Here is a 20,011-nt window from a genome sequence, read left to right as displayed (position 1 = left end):
GAAAATAAAGATCTGCCTATCTTCAGACGCAGAATTGCATAATGGACTGAGTTCCAGGTTTGGCAGAAGAGAGATCTTATTAGCTGTGTGATCTTAGCTGATCAGTTAGCCTCTATGAGCTGTTTCCTGATCTGAAAAATGTGAGGTAAATACACTTAGCATATGGGTGGTGTGGATTAAATTATACTAGTCATTGGTACATAGTAGACACATCATAAATGGATTTTATTTATACATTTTTGCAAATGGGCCCTAAAAGCATTTCCCCCTTCATTCTCTTCCCCTACTGGGACTAACAGAGTTATCTATGTCTCTGGCACCTCTCCTCCTGGACTTCTTATGTTTCCAGGACATTCCAGGGATTCTGCCATTTAAGAAATAGTCTAGAGATCATTTCTGTAATCCTTTTAGTTGTACAGCGTTTTTTTGTTTTTTTATAATAATTTTTTATTATGTTATGTTAGTCACCATACAGTATAACCCTAGTTTTTGATGCAATNACCATACAGTATAACCCTAGTTTTTGATGCAATGTTCCATGATTCATTACTTGCGTTTAACACCCAGTGCACCATGCAATACGTGCCCTCCTTAATACCCATCACCTGCCTATCCCAATCCCCTACCTCCCTCCCCTCTGAAGCCCTCAGTTTGTTTCCCAGGCTCCATAGTCTCTCACGGTTCATTCCTCCTTCTGTTTACACCCCCTTTTCATTCTTCCCTTCCTTCTCCTACCAATCTTCCTACATCTCAAACTCAATACACAGGAAACAAATAATCAGATCAAAAAATGGGCAGAAGATATGAACAGACAGTTTTCCAATGAAGACATACAAATGGCTTACAGACACATGAAAAAATGTTCAAAATCATTAGCCATCGGGGACATTCAAATCAAAACCACACTGAGATACCACCTTACGCCAGTCAGAATGGCAAAAATGGACAAGGCAGAAAACAACAAATGTTGGAGAGGATGTGGAGAAAGGGGATCCCTCTTACACCGTTGGTGGGAATGCAAGTTGGTATAGCCACTTTGGAAAACAGTGTGGAGGTCCCTTAAAGTTAAAAATGGAGGTACCCTATGATCCAGCAATTGCACTACTGGGTATTTATCCCAAAGATACAGACATAGTGAAGAGAAGGGCCACGTGCACCCCAATGTTCATAGCAGCATTGTCCACAATAGCTAAATTGTGGAAGGAGCCAAGATGCCCTTCAACATATGACTGGATTAAGAACATGTGGTCCATATATACAGTGGAATATTACTCAGCCATCAAAAAGAATGATTTCACAACATTTGCAGCAACATGGATGGGACTGGAGGAGATTATGCCAAGTGAAATAAGTCAAGCAGAGAAAGACAATTATCATATTGTTGTATAGTTTTTAAACAGCCCCTGTGGGTAAAGGAAATCACCTTAATTCTTTCCTGTTCACTTCATACAGCTTTACTATCTGTATCCCTAAGGTGCAGGTGCAGCTGGGGAAGTGAAAGGCCATTTACTAGAGCCCAGATCCACCACTTGAGTTCCTTGCGCAAGGTCCCTAAATTCTCTCAAATGGAGCCCAAGTCCATCCACTTCACTCTATCTCCCCAGCTACCTTGCTGGGTCCTGCATGTGCTTCCTTACTGGCCTCCCTGTTCGTTTTCTGGCCCTACAGCACTTCTCTCCACAGCAGCAGAATGCTATTTCCATACCTGAGGTCAGATCATGTCCATCTGCTGCTTAAACACCCCCCACACCCATGGCTCTCTGATGATCTCTGAGAATCTGCACTCCATGGCCATTCCCTAACCTGCCCACCTCCTCACCCATCTGTCTGTGCTCGCTTTTTTTGCTCACCACACTTGACCCCAATTGCCTTCTTCCTACTTCTCCAGATGTATGTGCTCCTCCCCATGTTTGCACTTACTGTTCTTTGCAACTGAAACACTCCTCCATGAAATTCTTTGCTTGGCTGGTCCCTTCTTACCCATTCGTCCATAGTCAGCCCTTTGCTGACCACAACATTTAAAGTCATCTGCTAGTCATTGCTTCATTTTGTTTTCACTTTAGCAACCTATTCTTGTTTATTTAAGTGTTTGTTACATGGCTTCTCTGACTAGAATCCTATCTACATGAGGCCAGGAACCCTGCTGTATTTGTTCAATTGTTTCTCTGGTACTTGAGAGCAAAGACTGACACATAGTAAGTACTGGCTGAATGTGGAATGAATAAATGAATTAGTTCTGGGTACCTTATCAGAAGCAGATTGGTAAAGATGTTATGATCACAGACTCTAAAGTCAGAATTGCCAGATTTAAACTTTACCTCCATCACTTTCTAGGTGACTCAGTTCCTCCATCAAAAAAATGGGCATAACAATGACCATCTCATAATGTGCTTTCAGATTTCAATGAGATAATCCATCTTTATTTTATGTCTTTGATTCCATGTAGACAATTCCAGGACAGGAAACGTTTTTGAAGTGTCATCCTCCATTTTGTTCCTTAGTTACATCAGTGACATGAAACCAAGAAACCACACAGTAAGTGTCTCTGAATTTCTCCTTCTGGGCCTGTCTGAGCAGCAGGAACAGCAACCCCTCCTCCTTGGAATCTTCCTGAGCGTATACCTGGTCACTGTGCTGGGCAACATTGTCATCATCCTGGCCATTGTCTCTGATCCACACCTCCACACCCCCATGTATTTCTTTCTGGCCAACTTCTCTCTCACTGACCTGTGTTTAGCATCTACCACAATCCCCAGGATGCTGGTGAACATCCAGGCAAATAGGAAAACCATCACCTACACTGGATGCCTATCTCAGATCTACTTCTTCCTATGGTTCATTGGTCTAGATGTTTTCCTCCTGGCAGTGATGGCATATGACCGGCTTGTGGCTATCTGCCACCCCCTTCACTACACCTTGGTCATGACTCCCAGATGCTGTATTCTGCTATTGGTCATGTCCCTAATTCTCGCTCAATCATACTCTCTGACCCACACCATTCTCCTGGCTCAGTTATCCTTCTGCACTGACAACATCATCCCCCACTTCTTTTGTGAACTTCTCCCCCTCTTGAAGCTCTCTTGTTCCAATACTTATGTCAACCAGTGTGTGCTAATATACTGGGGAGGAGCATTAACCATCTTGATCCCCTTGCTAATTATCGTTTCTTATGTCCGCATTATGGCTGCCATTGTGAGAGTCCCATCAGCAAGTGGGAAGTGGAAGGCCTTCTCCACCTGCAGCTCCCATCTCTCAGCAGTTTGCTTGTTCTATGTGTCTGCTATTGGGGTGTACTTCATTCCCTCCTCTGCTGAGTCAGCCAGCAAAGACAGGATTGCAGCAGTGATGTATGCTGTGGTGACCCCCATGCTGAATCCATTCATCTATAGCCTGAGAAACAAAGACATGAAGAGTGCCTTGGGGAGACTCCTGAGTGGAAGAGCACTGTGAGCTCCATGAAGCCAAGGACATCGTTCTGGGAATTCAGGGGATATCAACTTACAGAGTTATCTTGGCGCCTATCCAAATCCTCCATCTGTGGGGTGCCTGGGTGGCACAGCGGTTAAGCATCTGCCTTCGGCTCAGGACGTGATCCCTGCATTATGGGATCGAGCCCCACATCAGGCTCCTCTGCTATGAGCCTGCTTCTTCCTCTCCCACTCCCCCTGCTTGTGTTCCCTCTCTCGCTGGCTTTCTCTATCTCTGTCGAATAAATAAATAAAATCTTAAAAAAAAAAACCCCAAATTCTCCATCTGCCTCCCTATAGCAAATTAAGTTACCTCAGTGAGCCACAATTTCCCTAATCATAATAGGAGGTAATAAAATATTCTATATCATGCCAACTATACTAAAATTTAAAAATTTAAAAATATATTCTCTATTATGCAGTGTTTCTGGAAGAATCAGGAGAAAAAACATGTAAATTTTCTCCTTCTGGGTCTTATGCTTAGATCTTCATTTTCTTTAGCAATATTCAATATATTCCTTTGAGGTAAATAATTGCATTGTACAGAAGAGAAAACAATGACTCAAAAAAAGTTTAAATTACTTATATGAAGTTACACAGTTATTAAGTGGCAGAGCCTGAATTTGAACCCAGGTATCTGGTTCCAAAATGCATACCCTTAATGGTTACACTATGCCTAAATGGATATGAAATCCACAAATTTCTCTCAATTGCTAGTTTGCTTTCTTGATTCCCTCACAGTGTTCACATATACAGTTCCAATCAGCAACTTCTCTCTCAATACTACCAAATGACTTGAGGATGGGGCAAGGCAAATCAAGAGCTAGGATAGGAGTAAACACCTTCAGAGATCCTCATACTTCCCCAAGGGAGCAGGCCCTCTGCTTGAGCATAAATCTCTAGTTAAATATTCCAAAATTACTTATGAATCAAGCCACATGATCAGAGAGAAAGGTACTTGGACCACATTATTTTGGGCTCCCACCAAGTTCCTTTTATGAGACCATCATTCTTTAGTACAATGCCAACAACCTATGTTCGGATATATTTTTACATATAACTATATCAATTTCATTATTGCATCTCCCCTGGGGATGCTGCTCAGGATCTACCCTAACAACCTGCAGAGGATTTTTCAATAACCCTCAGGAAAAGTCTTGGAAACTCCAGGACACTCCATCAGTTTCTTCCCTGCATAATTATGACTCTGAAATCTCACTCACTGACAAACTCAGATTTTTTCAATAATTTTTTAAGTGAAAATAAGACTTACACTGGAATCACAAATACCTGGTTTATGTATCAGTTCCACTATTCACTTCCTGAATGACTTCTAGCTAGTAACCAATGCCTCTGTTTCCAAATATAAACAAGTGAATAGTAATAGTAATTATAATAACTATCATCTAAGGCTGTTGTGAGAAATAAAAAAGATAACACATGTAAAGTGCTTAGCACAGTGTTTGACACATAGGCTGCAATCTTCAAGTTCTGCTTAAAACACAAATCATACGTAATTTTCTCTCATCCTTCTGGATAGATAAGCCAGGAGGACTTCCCTGAGGAGGCAACATTTGTGATGGGTTTTGAAGTATGGGTATGTTATTGCAAAACGGAAAAGAGAAGTTTTTCAAGGCAGGAGGAGCAGAATACAGAAAAGCACAAATTTATGTCAAGACAGGAAATGAAAAGCTACTGTTCTACAGGTGTGTCGACATGGGGATATAATGTTCCTTATCTCGGAGTGTCCAATCATTTCCTGATGTAGTCAGTTTTACAATGTACACAGACTGGGTACTGCCACCTAAAATGTTCCCTGGCCATTACTCACCGGTCAGTGTACGCATATGATTCACCTGATCCCTCAAACCCTAGCAAGCAAGAAGGGTGGTGAAATCAACATCTAGCTAGACTTCAGGCAGCAGCAAAAGTCAGGGATTTGCTGCTGCTGCTATTATAACCCGGGTTGGCATCACTAGAAGGCATGGGTAGTAGCAGACGATTGAAATAGCACATACTATTCAAGGAGAAGGTGGCCCAGAGCCATGAGATAGCCTTAGTACTGAGACATTTCCCCAATATCTTCTGAAAGCTGGAGGCTAATTTTCTGGTACCAGAGATTCATTCACTAGGAAAAGCCACCCATTTCCAGAAGTTGCCTCACCCAATGGATGGACTGCTGACTACAGACATGTGAGTGAGCCTACCCAAAACCACTAAAAGACTTAACCAGCTGAGCCAAATCTGAAATGTTACCCAAAGAAATGTAAGCTAAGTAAATGGTGACTGTTGTGGTGTAAACACTAACTTTGGGGCTTGTTTGTTATGCAGCACTTGATAATTGATAAGGATCTGTTCTGAGGTGGATGATGCACAAGACGACAGTCACCTTCTACAAAATGTCTGCCTCCCTCGTTTTCTCTGGACCAGTAACTTGGAACAGACTTCAGCACAGCTCCAACATACATTCCTGGCTACAGGAATATTTACCTGATTCATCCAAAGGGAAGCAGGATTTAGCTAACACATATCACCAATCAATGAAGGAATAATAATGGCTGGACAAAGAAGTTATGAAACATTAGGCTCTCATGGGAGGACTCTCCTATGACTCAGGAAACAGGAGCACCTGGAACAAGTTCTCATACACTGCTGGCATCATTGGTGGGCTCAGACATGATGGCACTTACAGTAAATGGAATGCAGATGGCCAAGTACTGAGGAAGAGGTTGGAATGTCAGGGATTCTGTGGCCATGTTAGAATGGATTTATCATATGAGACCAGAGTATTTACCAGGCAACTATGTTCAGGAGACAATTCTTTCACTAAAGCAATAAAGAATACACTAGTGAGAAGGACAACAGAATCACTGAGAACTTGACTAGGGGCTGTCTTCCCTGGACAGAACTGATAGAAAATGCTAACATTGAGCTTGGTTCCTTGGTGTCAATAGGGATAAAATTATTCTGGAGTAGCAGAGGCCCAGGTGGCAGCACTTAACCATCAGAAGCAATGTGAATCAAAATACCAGATATCAAAATGCATGGCAAAGTCAGATCTCCCAGAGGGATTTGTTGAAGTCGCTAATAAACCACTGTGTTTCTAGGGCTGAAGTAGAGGGGAAGCCAAGGACGATCTTGCTTAAATTATATAACAAAAAAATTTAAAAATGGTAAAAAGCTGATGTTAGCTTTTACAATAAAAAAAAATCATAATCCCTCACCCAGTTTTAAGACTTGAGTCAGGGTGTAAGGGTGCAGCCGCAAGCCATCATACAATGGAAATGCTCCATTTGGGATTAGGCTCAAGCAGGTCCAGAGAACACAAGCAACAGGGATGGTCAGCACAGATCCCCACGCTCTGCACCTTGGTTTCGGTTTGTTTTCACTCAACTCACACCATTGATTTGTTGGGGTGGAAAACACTTGAACCTGGTTCATGGATAAAATCATGATACATCGTAATGAACTGAAAATGGATGGATGTATACTGCCTGGATGTACACAGCCATATACCACCCCACCCGGGAGTGATTCTAAGGAAGAGTAACAAGGAAAAATCCAGTGGGCAGAGCATCCACTTGCTAGTCTTTTTTGAACAAGGGTAGAAGCACAAAGATAAGAATATAAACAGATTCTCTGGAGGTGATGAATGCCTCACTCTGATAATATTATTATAAGTGAAAGTCATGCATAAAGGTAAACTAAGTATTGTTCAAAGATAAAACTGTACATAGTATGTAGCAGATCCAGAAGGGCTTTCATGGAAAGGTAGTGAATTATAGCAGAAAAGAATGAAAAATTGAATAAGATACAAAAGGATTCAACCAGGGTTAGGTATTCAGGAACTTCCTGGTGCTGTCATCATGCTCCATCCCTTGCTGATTTTTACCTTGATAGGGTAAATAATGAACTGGGTATTTTCATACCTTATTTCATCTGCCCTTTTGCTGCCACGAGGGATGCCCCATAACAGTATTGTCAAACCTGGTTGCCTAGAATTACCTGTTTTGTTTTGTTTTTATAAAAAATACTAGGACCTTTTCTCTAGAGAGTTCTAAAGCTCTAGGAAATACTAATCTACAGCTAGAATTCAAAAGCATTGACAATGACGGATAGCTGCAAGGAACAGAACTGGCCAAGAGACTTTATGGAAACAGAACTGGGAAAAAAAAGCCAGGACCCCATATTTAGAGAGACCACTACGAAACATTTCCAAGGTTGGGCTGGCATGGCTCCACCAATTACATATCGTAAACAGCCTGTCCCTGCAGAACCCTCAGTTTTCTTTCTTCACCAGTTCAAGTGAAGTGATACACTGAGGCTCAACAAAATGTCACATCATGGGTAAGAGTCTACCTGATCATCGTTAAGCAGGTTACTTTTCTTTCTTCTCTGCTCCAACATTTGTCAGGGCAACTATCACCATCTGACTTGATCAAGACTAAACTGAACACGTGTCGGTCCCTACCATGTATATGCATGGACAATATTGCACTCATTTTTGCATTTTACAGTGCATAGCACAGTGCCTGGCATATGGCAGGCATCAGTGTATACATACTAGCTTAATGTGAATATGCCTCTTGCCACAAACATTAGCCCCCAAAAGCAAGACATTAAAGTGTGTATGAGTTTGGACTCCCGAGTCAGACTAGAAATAACTTTAATCCTTTGTTCCCTACTTACTAGCTATAGGCGCCATCTGTAAAAAGTAATAATCATAGTATTTAACCCAAGATCATTAAAATTGAAGAACTAAATGGCATAATCCATTTAGACAGTTAAAAACATAGAATAAAACAGATATTAAGCTTTATAGAGAAATCACGATGATTGGACTTGTATTACAGTTAACTGCATATACGTGCAGCTGCATACCATGTTCAATTCTATAAGGTGAATTACATAAAGGCATGGAATCAATGCCTCCTCAGCCAGAGACAGTATCTGGCAAATGGAAATTAATTAGTTCTGGTTGAATCATAGGTTAAAAATATATACGCATTAGGATAACAGCAAACAAAAGAAGTTCTAATTGACCTTGCCCCTGTGTAGCTTAGATCACCCTACACAACACCAGGGAACTATTCACATTTATAAGGTTGCACAAGTTCTTCATGAAACACAGTGATCCCATACATTGTTAGGTTTGAAGTTTAAGAGAATGATTCCAGATCACTTTTTTTAAACCTAAGCAAATGTGATAGGGGATGGTGTTGCTTCATAAACACGTGGGTTCTCCAGAGTGCAACTTCAAAAATACGGATATAGGATCAAAGTCCCTGAGAAGAGAATGTATGAACTCCAAAAAGCTTCTGCAGTGCATTCTTCATATCATTGTTCCTGAGGCTGTAAATGAAGGGGTTCAGCATAGGAGTCACGACGGTGTAAAATACGGCTGCAACCCTGTCCTTACCCCCAGAATGTGATGAAGGGGGAAACAGATAGACACCAATTGCTGTGCCATAAAACAGGAAGACAACAGTGAGGTGGGACCCACAGGTGGAGAAGGCCTTCTGCCTGCCAGAGGCAGATGGGACCCTGAGGATGGTGGAGATGATGTGTGCATATGACAGAATGATCAGAGAGAGGGGACCAGTGAGTATCATGGAGCCCACTGTGAACAGAGCTGTCTGGTTGGTGCTGGTGTCTGAGCAGGACAGCTGCAGCAGAGGGACCACATCACAGAAGAAGTGATGGATGTTGTTGCCTGCACAGAAAGAAAGCCTAGCCATAAGCAGGGTGTGCAGAAGGGCAGCGAGGTTGGTGAGAACCCAGCATGCCGCCAGAAGGAGCACACACACAAGGGGACTCATGAGCGTGGAGTAGTGGAGAGGCCTGCAGATGGCCACATAGCGGTCATAGGCCATCACCCCCAAAAGGAAGTCGTCCAGTGCTCCAAATGTCATGAAGAAGTGCATCTGGGCCAAACACCTTCCATATGGTATAGTCTGCCTTTGTGTCTGGATGTTCACCAGCATCTTAGGGACTGTGGTGGAAGAAAAGCAGGCATCAGCAAAAGAAAGGTTGGCCAGGAAGAAGTACATAGGGGTGTGGAGGTGTGGGTCAAAACCAATGGCCAGGATGATGAGCAGGTTCCCCATGACAGTGACCAGGTACATGCCCACAAATATGCCAAATAGGAGAGGTTGCTGCTCTGGCCTCTCAGAAAGACCCAAGAGGAGGAATTCAATGACGCTGGACTGGTTGACTCTGTCCATGCCACTACTCCTTCTGGAGGGAGAGAAAAAACAAGTTAAATAGTATAAAAAAGAAAATAGTATATATAAAAAAAAAGAAGTTGGTACTTCTAGCCTTCTCTAAAAGAAACACCCCTCACCCAACTCCCATATGACTACATTCCAAGTCCCTGGACCTTCCCTCCCTAAAAGCTTTGTAGCTTTTATCATATCTGGGAAGTTTTGAACATTATTTCTTCAAATATTCTATACATCTCTTTCTTTCCCTCCTCTCCTTCTTGGACTCCAATATGCATATGTCAGCATGCTTGCTGGTGTCCCATAGGCCTCTTCAGCCTTGCTCATTTGCTTTTCATTTTTTTCTCTTTCTGCTCCTCAGAACTATCCTCAAGTTTGCAGATTCTTTTTTCTGCCTGTTTAAACCTGCCTGCTTGAACTCCTCTTGTAAATTTATGATTTCGATTGCTATGATTTTCAGCTCCAGCATTTCTATTTGGTTCTTTTGTAAACTTTTATCATTCTTTCAATATTCTCTATTTGTTGAGAGCTTGCTCCCAGTATTCCTTTGGTTCTTTGAGTTTATTTATTTATATTTACTTATTTATTAGAATGCAACTTTCCTTTTTTTAAGTTCAATTAGCCAACATATAGTAAAGACAGTTGTTTTAAAACCTTTGTCTGCATCACAATGCCTGACTTTAAGCTCTATTACAAAGCTGTGATCATCAAGACAGCATGGTACTGGCACAAAAACAGGCACATAGATCAGTGGAACAGAATACAGAGCCCAGAAAAGGACCCTCAACTCTATGGTCAACTACTCTTTGACAAAGCAGGAGAGAATATCCAATGGAAAAAAGACAGTCTCTTCAATAATTGGTGCTGGGAAAATTGGACAGCCACATGCAGAAGAATGAAACTGGACCATTCTCTTACACCATACACAAAGACAAACTCAAAATGGATGAAATATCTCAATGTGAGACAGGAATCCATCAGAATCCTAGAGGAGAACATAGGCAGTAACCTCTTCGACATTAGCCACAGCAACTTCTTTCAAGACACATCTCCATAGGCAAGGAAAACAAAGGCAAAAATGAACTTTTGGGACTTTATCAAGATAAAAAGCTTTTGTACAGCAAAGGAGACAGTCAACAAAACTAAGAGGCAACCCACAGAATAGAAGATATTTGCAAATGACATTGAAGATTAAGGGCTGGTATCCAAGATCTATAAAGAACTTCTCAAACTCAACCCCCAAAAAACAAATAATCCAGTCAAGAAGTGGGCAGAAGACATGAACAGACATTTCTCCAAAGAAGATGTACTAATGGCCAACAGACACATGAGAAAATGCTCCACATTGGTTGGCATCAGGGAAATAGAAATCAAAACCACAATGAGATACCAACTCACACCAGTCAGAATGGCTAAAATTAACAAGGTGGAGAACAACAAATGTTGGCGAGGATGTGGAGAAAAGGGAACCCTCTTACACTGTTGGTGGGAATGCAAGCTGGTACAAACACTCTGGAAAACAGTATGAGGGTTCCTCAGGATATTGAAAATAGAACTACCCTACAACCCAGCAATTGCACTATGAGGTATTTACCCAAAAGATACAGATGTAGTGAAAAGAAGGGACACCTGCACCTCAATAGTCATAGCAGCAAAGTCCACAATAGCCAAACTGCGGAAGGAGCCGAGAAGACCTTCAACAGATGAATGGATAAAGAAGATGTTATTTATATATACAACGGACTATTTCTCGGCCACCAGAAAGGGTGAATACCTGTCATTTGCATTGACTTAGATGGAACTGGTTGGTGTTATGCTAAGTGAAATAAGTCAATCAGAGAAAGGCAATTATTGTATGGTTTATATGATAGGACATATAAACTGTGCTTATATATGTGGAATATAAGAAATAGTGCAGAAGACAATAGAGGAAGGGAGGGAAAACTGAATGGGAGGATATCAAAGAGGGAGACAAACCATGAGAGACTCTTGCCCTTGGGAAACAAACTGAGGGTTGCAGAAGGGGAGATGGAGGGGAGGATGGGGTAACTGGGTATTGGGCATTAAGGAGGCCATGTGATGTGATGTGATGAGCACTGGGTATTATATGCAACTGATTAATCACTGATCACTACATCTGAAACTAATGATGTACTATATGTTGGCTAATTGAATTTTAAAGAAATAAAGTATTTGTCTAGTAACTCCAATGTCTGCACTTAGCTTAGGGACAAAATCTCTTCTTTTCTTTCTTCCCATAAATCAGCAATACATTGTTGTTTCTTTGCATGCCGTGAACCTTTTTGTTGAAATCTGATATTTTGAATATTATGACGTGCTAACTCTGAAAATTAAAATTTCCTCTTTGTCTAGGATTTGTCATTGTTATTTTCTATGGATTGTACTCATTTGGTGATTTTTCTGACCTATTTTTGTAAAGATTGTATTCTTTGTTACTCTCTGAGATTGCTGTTCCTTTAACTTAGTAGTTAGGTAGTTGTTTTACTGAGATTCCCTTAAATGCCTGCCACCCAAGTAAATAAATAAATTTTTTAAAAGGAAGAAGGGAAAGAAAAGAGTCTCTGGGTCTCTGCACATTGACTCTGTGTTGAAAACCTTGATATTTAGCCACACCATTTACAACTTCACTTAGTTTTCATTCCTATTTTCACTAAGCCTAAAGACGAGCCTTGGGTGAGAGTTTACGTTCTTCTCAGGTCTTTTCTGAGCACGTCTTTCCCTATGCATGCACATGGTTTTCTAGGTTTCTCAGTATACATGAGAGCTTCCCAAAGCCCTTATTACCCAAAGATTCTCACTCCCCAGCTTTTCCTCCTGACTTTCAGCACATCTATTGTTTTTCCTAAATGTTATTTTTTATCCCAGGTAGCAGTGGCTTGTTCACTTGGTTTTCAGTGTTTTCAAGAACACCATCTGTGTAGCTGTTTCTGTGCCCTCAGAAACTTCCAAGGTAGTTGAGACAAAGGCAGGCCCCTTACATCAGTTCTTCAGGAAACCCACAGAAGGATCAAAGCAGACAAACATGATTCTTTGAGAACAAGATATGCTCTACTCCCTCTGAGACTAAGTACTCACACCAGGAACATGGACTGCCATCTTCCAGACTGCCTTTCACCAGGGAGGTGGGTGGGGCAAGGTGGTGATAAAATGCCATGAAGTTCCAGTGGCCTTTCTCCTGATTAAAGACTCACTTGGTTGCTGTAAACCTTTTACTATCTTCCAGGTTGATTCTGATACTTTTTGCCATATTTTTCAGTGTTTCTGCAGAGGGATGGTCCGCTGTGGTCTCTACTTCACCATTTTTGCTGGTCTACATTCTATTACTTGGTGTTTGATATTACTATTTCAATCCATTTTGTCTGTCAACTCAACCATCTTAATTTCTAATCCTTGTCCTTTCTAACTGCTTTCACATCAGGACCTCTATAATCTGAAACTCCAATTCCCCATTTTTATAACCTATATTTCCCACCCAAATAATTCCTAAACCAATTACTTTCTTTGGTTCAGTAATATTTTTTCTAAAATAACATTAATGCTTTTTTTTTAAATTTTCTGTTCTGAATTGCTTCCCTCATATCTTTCATTATATTTATTTTGCATTTTTAATTATTTGTCCTCTATTTTCACACTCTGTGTTCTGTACTTCTTTCTTGTTTTGCTTCTGAGATTTGCATTGTTATTGTCCTGTGGATTCACATTCCCCGTGGACTAGAGGATATTCTTCCAGGCACTGTGCAGACAGGGTGGCCTAAAAGCCCTCTGTCCTGAGAGCTTAAGGAGACGGCAGGATGAGTGCTAAGTGGGAAGGCAGCATTTATCATCAACCACAGTTATTTCCTCCTGCTTTTTAGCATTCCATTTACCTGCTTTTTCTGTCACGTCTTTACTTTCAAACGACAAGGATCAAACAGAAATGAGAAGAAAGCCGTCTTCTTATAGTAATACCATAACACTGAGTATTTGGTAGAAAGAGATGAGAGTGAATGACATGGGCTAGTCACTAAGTGTCTACTTTCCTCAATTCACTATCCAGAAGGACTTTTGTGGAGAAGTCCAAACCTCTGTCATCTTAATACTCCAGGCAGAGGTGGAGAGAAGTGAGAGCAGACTTGAATTCACTTTTCCCCAATATCCTCTCACAGAGAAGCAACAGACCTCTTCACTATGGCGAGTCTCCACGCAGCCTTCTGCCCCCACACCACATTCCAGGTCCATAGCCGTCTTCCTTAGTCCCATGGGTCTCTTACTTTTTAATATTCTTGTGATTATCTCGATATTTTGCTCACCTCAGTTTCTCAAGGATTATTTTGGTGGCTGGGAGTCAGCAGTCTAATCAGCTAATCACCCTCTTAGCAGGAACTTGAAACCTGAAGAGGTCTCATAGAGCGCAAACAACCCACCCCAGGATAGCAGGACCAGGACCCCTTTTGGCCTGGTTTGGAATCCAAGTTTGCCGTATCCCACCTCCTGTTCTGAGCCCCTTCTGCAACAGTTACTCTTCTGCCAAACCTGGAAGTCAGTCCATTATGCAATTCTGCGTCTGAAGATAGGCAGATCTTTATTTTCTCTTGGGTACTATAGATATTTGTCAACTTTGGGAGTACTTTGGGTATTTTCCAGTACGTTGGGAATGTAACCACGTGGAGCTGATCCATCCTTTAGAATGCCTCTACGGTGGGTCTAGGGAGCTGTGTTTGCAATTTTTCATCTATTCAGATATCTACTGATTGCCTACCTTATGCCAGAAATACCTGTGGGCACTGGATATATTTTTTTATTATCATGTCCAATGTCCAATTAGCTAACACAGAGTACATCATTTGTTTCTGATGTAGTGTTCAACAATTCATTAGTTGTGTATAACACCTGGTGCTCATCACCACACATGCCCTCGTTAATCCCCATCTCCTGATTACCCCATTCCCCCCACCCTCACCCTTCTGTAATCCTCAGTTTGGTTCCCAGAGTCCAGAGTCTCTCATGGTTTGCCTCCCTCTCTGATTTCTTACCCCAAAGATACAGATGTAGTGAGAAGAGGGGGCACATGCACCCCAGTGTTCATAGCAATGTCCACAATAGCCCAACTGTGGAAGGAGCCGAGATGCCCTTGAACAGACAGATGGATAAAGCAGATGTGGTTTATATATACAATGGAGTATTACTCAGCCATCAGAAAGGATGACTACCCACCTTTTGCATCGACATGGATGGAGCTGGAGGGGATTATGCTAAGTGAAATAAGTCAAGCAAGGAAACACAATTATCATATGGTTTCATTCATATGTGGAGCACAGGGAATAGCACGAAGAACCATAGGGGAAGGGAGGCACTGAGTATTTAAGATTAATCAGAACAGGCACAGTCCCTGGGCTTGCAGGCTAATTGGAGAGACTGACAATGAACAATTTAACAAGTGAACATATAGTCAGAAGCTCTGATTAGTACTGAAAAGGAGAGGTATGGTAGTATTACCAAGAAAGTATAATTGGAGGACCTAACTTAGATTAGAGGTCAGGGGAAATTTCTTTGAGAAAGTTAAATAAAACTGGGGACCTGAAGTAGTAATTAGCTCTATCAGGAGCAGAAGAAAGAACAGTAGGATAGTAAACTTCCTGGCACCTGTGACAGTCCTAAGGCGCTAAAGGGCCTGGTGGGCACGGGAGGATCCGTGTGGCCAGAGAACAGTGAGCAAGAAGAGTTGTCATATTTGTGAGCTGGGCTCTCTGGCCACAGGTGATTGAACCACAGAGTCTACTGAATCAAGCTGAGCCAGTCGGGTTGTTTTTTCCAAACTGTGAGTTAGTCGTACAGAGTTCAGCTAGTCAGTTTTGGGATCTGAAGACATAAGTACAGTAGAAATTGAAGTTCCTATAGAATAAGGAAAAGCAGCAGCATCCTGGCCATCAGGGCCTAGTGTAAACCTTTGTTACAGAGGTACAGAAACTGAGATGCTTCTGCAGAGGGCATATTGGAACAGATGCAAAGAGAGCAGTCAGGAGGCATGGCATTCCAGAAAGACACAGAGCAGCTGGCTCCTGATTTTCCAGTGTAATCTCATTTTCTAGAGTCTTTTCTCCCCCAGAACAGGGGGCATTATGACTTAGCACTCAGGACCTGGGTGTCGATCCTGCCTGGGGCCCACTATTACCTATGGGTTAACTACAAAATGACTCAGTGATCACAATAGCACAAGGAGTTAATGAGTGTTGTCTGTTATCTGCCAGGTACACTGTGCTAAAATGGAAAATGGCTTTACTTACCTCGTATTTTCACTGTCTTATTCAATGCACTCTCTGTTTTTCAGATAAGGAAACGGAAGTGAAGGAATTTGTCCCAGACAAAGTGGCTGGTAAGTAGTAAAGCCCAGACTTGAACTCTGGTCTGAACTCTAATTCAGCACTTTCCCAACCGATCTCAACCTATCTCACACGTTATTGAGCAGTGGGGTTCTGTGGCCTACACACTTTCTCCTTGGATGATGCAAATTCACATCACAGCCCCATCTAGAGACTCAGCCTATGCCCCTTATGGAATGGAAATGAAATCAAGTGTGGTAGGCAGCTAAGGGGTAGATTTTTGGAGTCACAGTAAATGGAACTGAGAGGGCCTGACGGGGCCCACACTGGGAATATTTACCAGGTTTGGAGGCTCCAGCCTTCTCATTAGAGGGAACAGAGGACTAATTGTGTCTGAATCCCTAAAGAGAGGAGGGTCACCCCTGTTTTCAAGTGGGATTCCTGTTCTACCTGTACACTCTCAGAGGGTGTTCCCCTTTTCTATCACCTTGGGGGGCACTTCTCTGGGCTTGATATTGTCACTCTAGTCACTGAAATCTGTAACTCAGAAGAAAGCTTGGGTAAAATGTCCAGGCAACTGTTTTTTTCACCCGAACTTGAGATTCTCGTGGCCCAATTATCTTGGCCAATATTCTAACCCTTCTCTGTGTTATGCTCCTTACAAAGTGCAACCAGGCTGTCTTGTGTCGACCAGAAATTCTTGATTTTAATGTGGACAATTTATCAGTTTTGGATGATTTGTTCACCATTTTATTTGTGAGATTCATCAAACATTTGGTGTATATTTGGTTTATTCTGGTTTTGATTTGAATTCCAATATGCACACACAGAGAGTTAAGATGGCGGAGGAGTATGGGTACCCTTTTTCATCTGGTCCCAAGTCAAGCTGGATAGGTACCAGACCATCCTGAATATCCACGGAATCAGCCTGAGACGCAGGAAGGTACATCTGGATCTCTACAAATGAACATCTCCAGCGATGAGTGTTGAGGTACGAAGCCGCGCACAGATATCCGAAGATAATCGGAAGGGGGAGGGAGCCACCGCGTTCAGGTGCCGGGAAGCAGTAGCCACCTGCACTGGGGAGCGGGTGGACTCACAGACCGGCACCCGGGAGAGAGCACACAGACCGTGAGCCGGGGAACGCGCGCCACCAGATTGAAAACCAGAACTCCGGAGTGTGCGCGAACCGCACTAAAATGAAGCTCCAGAGTGCACGGGGGCGGCTGGCGGCTGCCGGTGTTAGAAACACAAAGGACAGAGACATGCCAGCCCTTGAAGTGAGGGCTGGAACGCCGGCTGTGGGGCGCACATCCTGGGACGCTGGAGGGTTTAGCAGCACCAACAGAAACAGAGTTAACGTGGCCAGAGGGGCCCAGTGGAGAACGGTCTGCGATCCCTCTGTTCTGAGTAAGAGGCTGAGATTAGGCTACTGCTGCTCTGACTCTCAGAAGAGGCACAGACAACTGCCAGGGAAAGCCGCCAGAGAACAAAAGTCCGGAAATACTGGCTCACAGTGTGCCCATCCCCATCCCGCCTCACAGGGGACAGGGAGACTCTACCCAAACAGGGTTGCCTGAGTATAGGCGTGGCAGGCCCCTCCCCCAGAAGGCAGGCAGAAAAATCAAGAAGCCCACAACCCTAAGGTCCCTATAAAACAAGTGCACACTGATTGGGTCCTGCTCAATAATTTGGGCTCTGGACAACCCCGCAACCTCTCCTCATCAGAATGACGAGAAGGAGAAATCCCCCTCAGCAAAGAAAAGACAATGAGTCTCTGGCCTCTGCCACAGAACTAATGGATATGGATATAACCAAATTATCAGAAATGGAGTTCAGAGTAACAATGGTCAAGATGATGTGTAGGCTTGAAAAAAATATTAACGAAAATATTAACGAGAATATAGAATCTCTAAGGGCTGTAATGAAAGTGAATCTGGCAGAAATTAAAAATTCTATGAATCAACTGCAGTCAAAACTAGAGGCTCCAACGGCCAGGATGAATGAGTCAGAAGAACGTATCAGCGCATTGGAGGATGGGTTAGTAGAAGAGAAAGCTAAAACAGAAAATTGGCTCAAGGGGCACCTGGGTGGCACAGCAGTTAAGGGTCTGCCTGTGGCTCAGGGCGTGATCCCGGCATTATGGGATCGAGCCCCACATCAGGCTCCTTTGCTATGAGCCTGCTTCTTCCTCTCCCACTCCCCCTGCTTGTGTTCCCTCTCTCCCTGGCTGTCTCTATCTCTCTTGAATAAATAAATAAATAAAATCTGTAAAAAAAAAAAAAAAGAAAATTGGCTCAAAAAAATCCAATCTCAGGAATGTAGGTTACTGGAGATTACTGACTCAATGAAACGTTCCAATGTCAGAATCATCGGCATCCCTGAGGGGGTGGAGAAAAACAGAGGTCTAGAAGAGATATTTGAATAAATTGTAGCTGAAAACTTCCCTAATCTAGCAAGGGAAACAAACATTCGTGTCCAAGAGGCAGAGAGAACTCCATCCAAGCTCAACCACGACAAACCTACGCCACGTCACGTCATAGTGCAATTCGCAAATATTAGATCCAAGGATACAATATTGAAAGCGGCCAGGGCAAAGAAATTTCTCACGTACCAAGGCAAAGGTATCAGAATTACGTCAGACCTGTCTACAGAGACCTGGAATGAGAGAAAGGGTTGGGGGGGGCATTTTTAAAGCTCTTTCAGAGAAAAACATGCAGCCAAGTATCCTCTACCCAGCAAGGCTGTAATTCAGAATTGATGGAGAAATAAAGACCTTCCAGAATCACCAGTAATTGACCAATTTCATAACCACGAAACCGGCCCTACAGGAGATATAAAGGGGGGTTCTATAAAAGTAAAAAGGCCCTGAGAGTGATACAGAACAGAAAGTCACAATCTATAGAAACAAAGACTTTACTGGCAACATGGCATCATTAAAATCATATCTCTCAATAATCAGTCTCAACGAAAATGGCATAAATGTTCCCATAAAACGCCACAGGGTTGCAGATGGGATAAAAAGACATGAACCATCCATTTACTGTCTACAAGAGCCTCATTTTGAACCTAAATATACATTCACACTGAAAGTAAAAGGATGGTATACCATCTTTCATGCCAATGGACCTCAAAAGAAAGCTGGGGTAGCAATTCTCATATCAGACAGATTGGATTTTAAACTAAAGACCATAGTGAGAGACACAGAAGGGCACTATATTATTCTTAAAGGATGTATCCAACAAGTGGATATGACAATTATAAATATATATGCCATCACCTGGGGAGAAGAAAGATACACAAGCCAACTCTTAACCAGAATAAGGAGTCATATAGATAAAAATACATTAATAGTAGGGGACCTCAACACCCCACTATCACCAATAGACAGAGCACTGGAGCAGAAAACCAACATAGAAACAAGAGCTCTGAATGCCATACTTGACGAGATGTACCTCATAGATATATATAGAACACTACACCCCAGAACCAAAGAATTCTCATTCTTATTCTAATACCCATGGAACATTCTCAAGAATAGACCATGTTCTGGGTCACAAAACAGGTCTCAACCAATACCAAAAGACTGAAATTATCCCATGCATATTGTCAGACCACAACGCTCTGAAATTGGAACTCAACCACAAGGAAAAAATTGGAAGAAACTCAAACACTTGGAGACTAAGAACCATCCCGCTCAAGAATAACTCGATAAACCAGGAAATCAAAAATCAATTTAAACAATTTATGGAGACCAACGAGAATGAAAACACAACGGTCCAAAACCTATGGGATACTGCAAAGGCAGTCCTAAGGAGAAATACATAGANCCAAGCCTCACTCAAAAGAATAAAAAAATCTAAAATGCAGTTTTTATATTCTCACCTCAAGAAGCTGGAAAAGCAACAGAGGGACAGGCCTAATCGGCTCATGAAGAAGCAGTTGACCAAGATTAGAGCAGAAATCAATGAATTAGAAACCAGAAGTACAGTAGAGCAGATCA

At 42.3% G+C, this 20,011-nt stretch overlaps 2 protein-coding genes across 2 annotated transcripts; one reads left to right on the top strand and one right to left on the bottom strand.

Moving 5' to 3' along the window:
• The first annotated feature begins 2,514 nt into the window (after positions 1 to 2,514).
• LOC100484229 (olfactory receptor 1G1) lies at positions 2,515 to 6,019 on the top strand. The gene is made up of 2 exons (XM_002931229.4): positions 2,515 to 3,412; positions 5,817 to 6,019. Exons 1-2 carry the CDS (start codon positions 2,515 to 2,517, stop codon positions 6,017 to 6,019), a joined length of 1,101 nt encoding a protein of 366 aa, XP_002931275.2.
• Positions 6,020 to 8,743: 2,724 nt separating this feature from the next.
• On the bottom strand, positions 8,744 to 9,691 carry LOC100484477 (olfactory receptor 1N2). Its single transcript, XM_002931230.3, has one exon. It carries the CDS (start codon positions 9,689 to 9,691, stop codon positions 8,744 to 8,746), a length of 948 nt encoding a protein of 315 aa, XP_002931276.1.
• Between the last annotated feature and the right edge of the window lie 10,320 nt (positions 9,692 to 20,011).

This window comes from Ailuropoda melanoleuca, chromosome 7 (assembly GCF_002007445.2).
Source record: "Ailuropoda melanoleuca isolate Jingjing chromosome 7, ASM200744v2, whole genome shotgun sequence".
NCBI lineage: Eukaryota > Metazoa > Chordata > Mammalia > Carnivora > Ursidae > Ailuropoda > Ailuropoda melanoleuca.
This window is presented reverse-complemented; position numbering and strand designations above follow the sequence as displayed.

What these genes read in the sequence shown, in the direction of transcription:
- LOC100484229 (XM_002931229.4), top strand. Translation starts at nt 2,515, where the DNA reads ATGAAACCAAGAAACCACACAGTAAGTGTCTCTGAATTTCTCCTTCTG. An exon ending in GAGAAACAAAGACATGAAGA is followed by an intron (nt 3,413 to 5,816) that starts GTGCCTTGGGGA and finishes ATAATTGATAAG; the next exon opens with GATCTGTTCTGAGGTGGATG.
- LOC100484477 (XM_002931230.3), bottom strand. Translation starts at nt 9,691, where the DNA reads ATGGACAGAGTCAACCAGTCCAGCGTCATTGAATTCCTCCTCTTGGGT.